We start from the raw sequence: 10,492 nt of genomic DNA on the forward strand, positions 1-10,492 counted from the left end.
TGTGGGTAGAGTCAGAGGTTCCCTAGGGCAAGCCTAGGATAAGAGTAGCAGAGATCAGTAGAAGAGTAAAGGTGACTTGGTGGAGTCAAGGCAGTCCTTGAGGAAAGTATGGATAGATGTGGAAGGTAGTATGGGCCCGTACTACTGAAAGCAGAGGATCCGTACTCGAATCAAGGAAGGCCAAGACAAGACCAGGAAGCTAGTAGTAGTATCACGATCCCTTGTGATATTTCAGTATTTTGATGTTGTTATGATATGTTTCAGAATGGTAGTTTTGCGCCCGAGACCAGCAGTCGGCAGCTCAGATGCCGGAGGGGGATCAGGGTCGGGATCAAGCCCGGAGGTCGGGCAGATGGATGAGCAGACCAGAGAGTTCCTTTCTTCTGAGGTTACCCGCATCATACTGGAGCAGACTCCTGTGATCTTCGGTTCGATCAAGGAGGGTATTTTAGAGCTGATGGATGAGAGATTGGGTGGTTTTCGTGCTGAGATGGCGACCATGATGGGGTCGCGCACACTTACGTTCAGGGAGTTCAGGGCATGCGGAGCTCCAGACTATCATGGGGCGCGGGACCCCATAGCGAGTACCAGGTGGTTGGCGGATGTGGCCAACGCTTTCCGCACTAGCAGGTGTCCCGAAGGGGACAAGGTCAGATTGGCGTCCTGTCTTCTGAAGGACAGGGCACGGGATTGGTGGGAGGAGGTTGGACATGCCATCGGGGATGATGCAGCATTGGATGCCATGACCTAGACTGATTTCTCTACTAGGTTCAGGGCGGAGTTTGCATCGGTCATTGAGGTGCAACAGCTAGCTAGGGAGTTTCAGGACCTTACCCAGACTACAGAGACGGTGGCGGAGATCACCGCCAAGTTCAGGGAGAGGGCTCTTCTTGTTCCTCAGTATGCAGCCGATGAGGAGATGAAGAAGGCCCGTTATCATGAGATGTTGCGGAGTGATATCCGCATGTTTGTGAGCCGGTCCAGTTGTAAAACGCTGGACGACATGATTGCTAGAGCTAGGGAGAGGGAGATTGATCTCGAGATGGAGAAGAAGAGGAAACCGGAGGCGGTTTCGGGTTCAGGCAGTGTGGGCAAAAAGCCCAAGGTTTTAGATCACAGGTCCAGGAGTCAGCAGAGCCACAGTCGGTGTGGCAAGTGTGGGAGATTGCACGAGGGGGCGTGCAAGGCAGGGAGTTCCGGCTGCTACAAGTGCGGTCGGATTGGGCATTTGAGCAGGGATTGTACGACCCCTGCTACTACGGTTACAGCATCAGATCTGATTTGCTTTCAGTGAAATCAGAGGGGACATAAAAAGTCCCAATGTCCCAGTTTAGCTGCAGCGGGGAAGGTGGTTGCACCTGCCCCTGCCACCTTGAGGATTACGGATGGCCGGCAGGGCCGATCTGATGCGCCAGTGGTGAAGAGCAGGGCGTTTCAGATGACAGCAGAGGAGGTGCGAGCGACTCCTGATGTGGTGACGGGTATGTATCTTTCCTTCACCTTTTAATTATCATTATCGTTTGAATATTACTTGATGATATGTTTTATTTAGGGTCGTTCTCGGTGAACGGCATCTCTGCTTTGGTATTGTTCGATTCGGGGGCTACCCGATCATTCGTATCGCTTGCGCTTAGCAAGAGATTTAGCAGAGCTCCAGGGGAGCTGGATTGTCCATTAGAGGTTGAGATAGCAGATGATAGGACCGTGAGGGTCGGCAGAGTACATAGAGGGTGTTCCCTTCAGATATTTGATGAGCAGTTTTCAGTGGACCTGGTTCCTATTCCCCTACGAGGGAATAAAGTTATTGTAGGTATGGATTGGCTAAGCCCCAATGGGGCGGTGATTGATTGTGAGCTTCAGCTAGTGAGGGTTCGCACTCCCAGTGGGGGAGAGATAGTGATTCAGGGCGAGAGGCCCCAACGAGGACCGACCTTTTGTTCCGCCGCAAGGGCGAGGCGCTATGTTCAACAGGGTTGCACCGGTTTTGTAGTTTACGTCTTGGATGCCCGGGAGAAGGGCAAGACGACGATTGATGATGTTCCTATTGTTCGGGACTACCCGGATGTATTTCCCGAGGATTTGCCGGGGATACCTCCTGAGAGACAGGTTGAGTTCAGGATCGACCTAATTCCTGGTGCGGCTCCGATAGCCAAAGCACCGTATCGACTAGCTCCCCTTGAGATGCAGGAGTTGTCTACACAGCTGCAAGAGCTGTTAGACAAGGGTTTCATTCGGCCGAGCAGTTCGCCTTGGGGAGCGCCGATCCTGTTTGTGAGAAAGAAGGATGGGTCGCATCGTATGTGCATTGATTATCGGGAGTTGAACAAGGTAACGGTGAAGAACCGTTACCCACTTCCGAGGATAGATGACTTGTTTGATCAGCTTCAGGGAGCGTCTTGGTTCTCCAAGATTGATCTACGCTCCGGTTATCATCAGATGAGGGTTAGAGATGAGGATGTACAGAAGACTGCTTTCAGGACCCGGTATGGTCATTACGAGTTCGTGGTGATGCCATTTGGGCTCACCAATGCCCCAGCCGCTTTCATGGACCTCATGAACCGCGTGTGCAGACCGATGCTGGATCAGTCGGTGATAGTATTCATAGATGATATCTTGGTATATTCCAAGACACAGGGGCAGCACGAGGAGCACCTGCAGGAGGTGTTGGAGACCTTGAGGAGGGAGAGACTCTTCGCAAAGTTCTCCAAGTGTGAGTTCTGGTTGCGCGAGGTGCAGTTTCTTGGTCATCTCGTCAACCAGAAGGGTATTTTGGTAGATCCGGCCAAGATAGAGGCCGTGATGCAGTGGGAGGTCCCGAAGTCTCCATCCTAGATTCGGAGCTTCCTAGGGTTGGCAGGGTATTATCGGAGATTTATTCAGGACTTCTCCAAGATAGCAGTGCCGCTCATCCGACTAACCAAGAAGTCGGTGGTATTTTGTTGGGGGCCTGAGCAGCAGGCGGCGTTCGAGACTCTCAAACAGAAATTGTGCGAGGCTCCGATCCTTACCTTGCCAGAGGGAGTAGAGGACTTCGTAGTCTATTGTGATGCTTCGATCACAGGTATGGGAGCAGTATTGATGCAGCGAGGCCATGTGGTAGCTTATGCCTCGAGACAGTTGAAGCCTCACGAGGCTAATTATCCTACCCACGATTTGGAGCTGGGGGTAGTTGTGTTTGCCCTCAAGATTTGGAGACATTACCTTTATGGGGTCCATTGTACTATATACACAGATCACAAGAGCTTGCGATATCTTATGGATCAGCCGCGTCTGAACATGAGGCAGAGGAGGTGGTTGGACGTGCTGAAGGATTATGATTGTGAGATCCTTTATCATCCAGGGAAGGCTAACGTGGTAGCCGACGCCCTAAGCCGCAAAGTGTCGGCGGCCCCTATTAGAGATCTGTGTATGAGGATGAAAATGATCACTCCGTTGTTGGAGCGGATCAAGGAGGCTCAGATGGAGGGCCTCAAGGAGGAGAGGCAGAAGTGTGAGAGGATAGTGGGCCGAGTAGCTTCGTTCGATTATGACAGTCGGGGTTTGCTGACGCTTCATGGGAGGGTATGGGTACCGTACTGGGGTGGAGTGCGGCAGGTATTGATGGACGAGGCTCATAAGTCTCGGTTTTCTATCCACCCAGGGGCGACGAAAATGTATCGAGATCTTCGACCTGATTATTGGTGGCCCTGCATGAAGCGGGACGTCGCTTGGTATGTTGAGAGATGCTTGACCTGCCGGAAGGTCAAGGCGGAACACCAGAGACCTCACGGCAAGATGCAGCCGTTAGACATTCCCGTGTGGAAATGGGAGGACATCACCATGGATTTTGTCACCAAGCTTCCCAGGACCGCACGCGGAGTGGATTCGATATGGGTAGTAGTGGATCGGTTGACGAAGAGTGCCCATTTTATTCCGATTCAGGAGAGTATATCGGCGGAAAAGTTAGCCGATATCTATGTGCAAGAGATTGTGGCACGTCATGGAGTGTCGGTATCGGTGGTGTCAGACCGAGATGTCCGTTTCACATTCAGATTCTGGAAGCGGTTCCACGACGAGATGGGTACTCGTCTTCATTTCAGCACCGCTTTTCACCCCCAGACTGACGGGCAGAGCGAGAGGACGATTCAGACTCTTGAGGACATGCTGAGGGCATGTGTTCGAGATTTTGGGGGCAGTTGGGATACGTATCTTCCGTTAGCGGAGTTCTCGTATAACAACAGTTATCATGCGAGTATTGATCGACCTTCTTTTGAGATGCTGTATGGGAGGAAGTGTAGGACCCCGATTTGTTGGGGCGAGGTCGGTCAGCGAGTCATCGGGAGCACAGAAGTGGTGCTCAAGACGACTGAGTTGATCCAGTAGGTCCGTAGTAGGCTGCAGACTGCGCAGAGTCGGCAGAAGAGCTACGCTGACAGGAGGCGTTCGGACTTGGAGTTTCAGGTGGGAGATATGGTCCTTCTGAAGGTCTCACCTTGGAAGGGTGTCATCAGGTTCCGGAAGAGGGGCAAATTGGGCCCCAGATTTATTGGTCCTTTCAGGGTTTTAGCCCGGGTGGGTCGGGTTGCTTATCGGTTAGATCTTCCTGAGGAGCTTAGTCAGATCCACAACACCTTCCACGTGTCGCAGTTGAGGAAGTGTTTGGTGGATGAGTCAGCAGTCGTTCCCCTAGAGGATATTCAGGTTGACAACAGCCTGAATTATATCGAGAGACCGGTCGCTATTCTGGATCGGAAGGCCAAGACTTTGAGGAACAAGGTAATTCAGCTAGTGAAGGTACAGTGGCAGCACCGTAAGGGGTCTGAATGGACGTGGGAGGCTGAGGAGGAGATGAGAGCGCACTACCCGGAGATATTTGCAGATCCAGCCGTAGTAGACTTCGAGGATGAAGTCTGAGATAAGTGGGGGAGAATTGTAACGACCCGTTCCCAGTATGTTAATTTATTAGTAATTGTTTTAAAGATTTGCAAAAGGGACTCGGCGAGTTCATAGCCTGACTCGCCGAGTAGGGTCGCGACTTCGAGCACGTGTTAGCTGGAGACTCGGCGAGTCCATATCCCGGACTCGGCGAGTGCATCCGTCTGGGTGAAACCCTAAATCCCCGGGTTGCCCACTATTTAAGTCACCTTATAGCCCCATTCTTGCCTCCTTCACCCTGAGAACACTGTGAGAAAAACCCTAGTTCATCCTTGAGAGTTTATAAGTGATTTTTTGTGATTTGTGAAGGCTTGAAGAAGGAGAAGAAGAAAGGAGCAAGGAGAAGAAGAGTTGTGCAAGATCCAAGGGCAAATCTGAGTTATTTGGAGGTATTTTCGGATTCCCCTCTTGTTTTATGCTTTAAACCTCCATTAGAACTCTTCTAAGAACTAGTTGATGCTTGTTCCAAGCCTTGTGCTTTCATGAACGCCCTAATAAGCCGAGATAACCTTGGATCTATTCATTGAGAAGTCCCATAGTCCAGATCTATTGCCTTTATGAGGATACTTTGCATATTAACCCTAGATCTATCCCTTTTATGCATCTTTTAGCCTTATTTTCCCTTATTCATGTGTTGTACACGTAAAGTTGGAAACTTTACGTGGTAAACCAGCTTATTGGACTCAGATCTATCATTTGTATGTGTTGGATTCAAGCAAAATCGGGTGAAAAACAGTTGCATGGCGGCAACTCGGCGAGTCGGGAAGAACGACTCGGCGAGTTGAGTCGCGAGTCCCCGATTCCTTCATTTTTAGCAGTGTTGAGTGGAACCAGTGAGTTAGAGAGTGGACTCTGCGAGCTGAAGGTAGACTCAGTAATGGAGGGACTCGGCGAGTTGTTCATACAACTCGGCGAGTCCAAGGCAATCTTCTTAAGATCAAGAACAACTCGTCGAGTACGTTCATACGGCTCGGCGAGTCGGATGAAGATTGTCTGAGTTCTTGGATCAAGAGGGTACTCGTCGAGTCAATGCCATACTCGACGAGTAGCAGCGAGTAGGATTGAAAAGTGAGAGTAGGACTCGGCGAGTTGGGTGGCCCAACTCGGCGAGTCAGTCCAAATGAGAGTAACTTTGACCAAGGGTAAAAGAGTCATTTTACCCAAGTGCAGTGTTTAGTATTTGATTGAGTGTGTTTATGGACTTGTAGCCGGGGAGATACAGGAGCAGCAGCCGTTAGCTTCCAGAGCCACACACTCAGCAGCCAGTTTACGAGGTGAGTTTCCTTCCAGTAGGGACGGGTCTAAGGCCACAATGCCGGCCCGTTTAGTTAGCAGTAGTTTCCGAACTTCGGTCCGATTCAGTAGCTAGTATGTTTGATGCCTTCGTGGCTCAGACAGGATTTGTATGCTATGTTTTATGTGTTAAGTGTTATGTGTTCCGGCCTACGGCCCGATGTAGTATGCAGTATATGTGTTCATGCTAGATGATGTGTTATGCTATGCCATGTTCAGTCAGTCAGTTCCGGACTTCGGTCTGATGCAGGGGACAAGGTCCCAGTCGGTTCCGGACTTCGGTTCGATGCAGATAGTTCCGGACTTCGGTCCGATGCAGTTAGTTCCGGACTTTGGTCCGATGTAGTTAGTTCCGGACTTCGATCCGATGCAGTTAGTTCTGGACTTCGGTCCGATGCAGGGGACAAGGTCCCAGTCAGTTCCGGACTTCGGTCCGATGCAGTTTCCGGGCTTCGGCCCGATGCAGTGGGCCAGGCCCAATATGTGTTTATATGATACTGTATGGTATGTGGTAGTTTGGGGGAGCTCACTAAGCTTCGTGCTTACAGTTTCAGTTTTGGTTTCAGGTACTTCCGCAAGCAAAGGGAAGAGCTCGGGGTGATAGCATCGCACACACCACAGCTTAGCTTTTATCCTGGGGATGGTTTTAGTTGTCTTGATTTGATATAGTATGACACAGTTTTTCCGCACAGTATTTTATTATGATTTGGGATACATCGCGTATGTTTTTATTTTATGATGCTCAGATTATGGTTTTGATTACATTGAAAAACAAAATTTTTGGGTCGTATTTTTGGGTCGTTTCATTACATTTTTTAGGAACCTTTTAATATTTAAGGTTTGGCCACAAGATTTTAACGGTTTGACAACTTTGATCATTTTTCTAAAAATTTGTTAATTACTACCCTTTTAATTCTTTAACCGTTTTGAAACTTCTGATCTTTGCAGTCAAAACTTTTACATTTTTTCCTTAAAACATGAAAAAAACGGTCCGGGGCAAACTCCGGGCTTTTCATTCTTACACTTTCTACGTCTGTTATATTTATCGATTCGGAAATAAAAATTTGATAATTCCTACCCTTTTAATTCTTTAACAATTTTAAAACTTCTGATCCTTGCAGTTAGCATTGCACTTTCTACATCTGTTATATTTATGGATTTGAAAACAATATTGAAAGCTTCTGATCCAGCGTAACTTGAGTAACCTTTCTAGTTTTAATTAGTCATGTTTGTGATTATCTATTTATTGCTTGTGGATTTGAGTACTTTATTTTTCATTTTGATTAGCCATGTTTGCGATTATCTGTTTATTGTTTGTGTTGGTCAATGTCAACAACATGAATAAAAAATGTCAAAAGGCACTTTCATTTTTTTTTTTTTTTAAACTTTCTGTTACGTCAATATAAATTTTCAATTGGCATTTCTCCGTTTGTATAAAAATATAAATTAATTTGACTAAATATAACACTCAAAAGAAGTTGTTCATACATTTAAAATCATAGAATATTGTTTATTGTATATTTTATATTTTTAATATAAAATAACTAGCTACAAAATAAAGTTCAAAAATCAAATAATGAAACAAATATCTTTTATTTCTTTTTCAATTAATCACAGATATATATATATATATATATATATATATATATATATATATATATATATATATATATATATATATATATATATATATATATATATATATATATATATATATATATATATATATATCCTTTAACTTATTTCTAGTATCCCTTATACTTTTTTTAACAGCGTCCCTTACTTATACTCTTTGTTAACCATCTAAAAATTAAATAATAAACATAAATTAAGACCAATTACTAATATCATGATTTGACATTACGTATCCATACAACATCGACTTTTCTCAAAGAAAAATCAATAATCCTTGTTATATTGATCTTTTTACAAATACCCCATTGAAGAATATATATATATATATATATATATATATATATATATATATATATATATATATATATATATATATATATATATATATATATATATATATATATATACATACGATCATGTAAATGTTCATGACATTTGCAAAGTAAGACTTTGTCAATACAGTTCCGTGTTGAGCTGTACACTTGTACTGACAAATTTCCTAACCCCATAGAAGTAATCCGTCAACATGGAGATCTTATTTAAAGCCTTTCAAAAACTCATCCTCTCCATCAAGAACGATCTGATCACAGTGTGTATTGATCATGGCTCAATCAAGCTATGCACCCTTATTCTCTCCAGTTTCTGTGATAGGATCACAGTTCATGGTACCATATCAATTCGATATGATAGTTGATATAAATTCAAGCGGAAACCTTGTGATCACAGATACTAACCATAAAATCATGCTCAAAGTGAAACCATGCGACTCATCCTTCCACCTTCAGCGAGTGCTGCTCGATGTTTATGACAAACCCATCTGCATGATCCGAGAGAAGGTGACTTTAGGTTCATATTTATAATTCTTTGGTTTGTTCAGGAAGTTTGAAGTTAAATTTACTATTGAAAATTAATGGACTGCATATTTTTTTTCAGATCATGAGTGAGCATAATCGATGGAATGTGTTTAGGGGTGATAGTAAAAGCAAATCGGATATAATATTTAGCACAAAGACACCTAGCATGATCCAGTCTAAGACCAGTGTACATGTGTTCTTGGCAAACAAAGTAAGTAGTAAAGATGTTTGTGATTTCAAGATCAAAGGAAGCTGGTCGAAGAAAACCTGCACTGTCTATATGGGAGATACTTCAACAACAATCGCCCAAGTAATTTTCATAACTTTTGGTTTGTAGGTTTCCATGTTTTCAGTTACGTGTGTATAACTGAAAAGATATAAAACGACGAGGTGAAACTAATTAATAGACTTATTCTTGTAGATGTATGAAACACAAACACGGGAGAATGGGGAGTACGTTAAGGACAAATTCATGGTGACAATTTATCCCAATGTCGATTATGCTTTTGTGATGACACTTATAGCGATTGTTGACGCTATGAAAAGCTCCGACAGAGATGACGTTATTGAGGAAGTTATTGGTTCACTTTTTCCCTAATCATATCAGTTGCATTCTCTGTTCCTACTTCCTAAATTCCTGACTGGATTGTATATATTATAGAATTCTTGAGTTTTCTTATGGGTTTTTAGCCACAGGGAATTGGGCCCTTCCTCTTTGACACAGATGATACCACGATTGCAAGAATCAAGGACGGAACCAAATCGATTCAGATCCCTGGCTGTAATATCGAGACTGCCTTTAAAATCAAATATAGTCTTTAAGTAATCAGAATCTAATGTCTTTGATAATCAGAAGCCATGTATGTGTATCATCCTTATATATATGATTATTATGGGCGGGGATTTTTTGTAGGTGAGTTTTCTTTCACTTATATTTTTATGTTGTGAGGGAGTTTTCTTTTATTTAAACAAGTGTGAGTATATCTCCTCATGGCTGTAGTTTAAATTGCTTTTTATTTGAAGGCTGCTTAAAATTGTGGTTAATGTTGGAATATTGTGTGGATGCAATTAAAAAATGTCATCTGTAATGTTTGCAGCTGTATATTGGTATTTGTTGGAAATTATGAAGGTATAATTGGTATTTGTTGGAAATTATGAAGGAATAATAATGAGTTGGCTCTTTTCCTTTATCCGGTATTGGTGGGGGAGAAACCTTGTGTAGGTTTATAACTCTTTCCCTTGATAGGCATTTAAAGTCTTTAGTGTATCCAAGAATGGGCCTAGCCCACATATGTGCGCCTAGCCTAGCATTAAACGACATTGCAAGTGCGTGCGCTTCGAGCCGTATTTGATATACGAATCTGGACAAAACTTGGTAATTATAATAATAACTGGAACTATTCTTCTGCAATTAATCAACATATAATCCTCAAATATTATTTGTTAGTTTTCTTGCTTGTCTATTGGTTTGTTTTACAACAATCTTAAAGGTTTTTGTGTTGTTTGTGATAAATTAATAGACTAATGGAAAACCAAATCCCTACTGCTAGCCTCCACTTAATGAACCAAAAGTTCACTAAACTTTACCAATTCGATGGTTAGAACTACACACGTTGGGCCGAAAAGGTCAACTTCATGCTTCATGTGTTGAAGCTAGCCTTTGTGTTGGACCCTAACCTGGCCCCAATTCCTGCAAATCCAATTCCCTACTACTAGCCTCCACTTCATGAACCAAGAGTTCACTAAGCTTCACCAATTCGATGGTTAGAACTACACGTGTTGGGCCGAAAAGGTCA

At 44.0% G+C, this 10,492-nt stretch overlaps 1 protein-coding gene across 1 annotated transcript; it reads left to right on the forward strand.

Annotated features, from left to right (window-relative positions):
• The first annotated feature begins 8,376 nt into the window (after positions 1–8,376).
• LOC145011493 (protein LURP-one-related 10-like) lies at positions 8,377–9,687 on the forward strand. Its single transcript, XM_078970225.1, has 3 exons — positions 8,377–8,678; positions 8,776–9,006; positions 9,118–9,687. The coding sequence occupies exons 1-3, from the start codon at positions 8,445–8,447 to the stop codon at positions 9,292–9,294; spliced, it is 642 nt and encodes a 213-aa protein (XP_078826351.1). The 5' UTR covers positions 8,377–8,444; the 3' UTR covers positions 9,295–9,687.
• The last annotated feature ends 805 nt before the right edge of the window (positions 9,688–10,492 follow it).

This window comes from Lactuca saligna, chromosome 8, assembly GCF_052625555.1.
Source record: "Lactuca saligna cultivar CGN05327 chromosome 8, ASM5262555v1, whole genome shotgun sequence".
In the NCBI taxonomy this organism is placed as follows: Eukaryota; Viridiplantae; Streptophyta; class Magnoliopsida; order Asterales; family Asteraceae; genus Lactuca; species Lactuca saligna.

Excerpts from the sequence above, each read along its gene's own strand:
- LOC145011493 (XM_078970225.1), top strand. The coding sequence starts at position 8,445 with ATGGCTCAATCAAGCTATGCACCCTTATTCTCTCCAGTTTCTGTGATA. Across the intron at positions 8,679-8,775 it reads TCTGCATGATCCGAGAGAAG|ATCATGAGTGAGCATAATCG; the intron begins GTGACTTTAGGT and ends ATTTTTTTTCAG. Across the intron at positions 9,007-9,117 it reads CTTCAACAACAATCGCCCAA|ATGTATGAAACACAAACACG; the intron begins GTAATTTTCATA and ends TTATTCTTGTAG.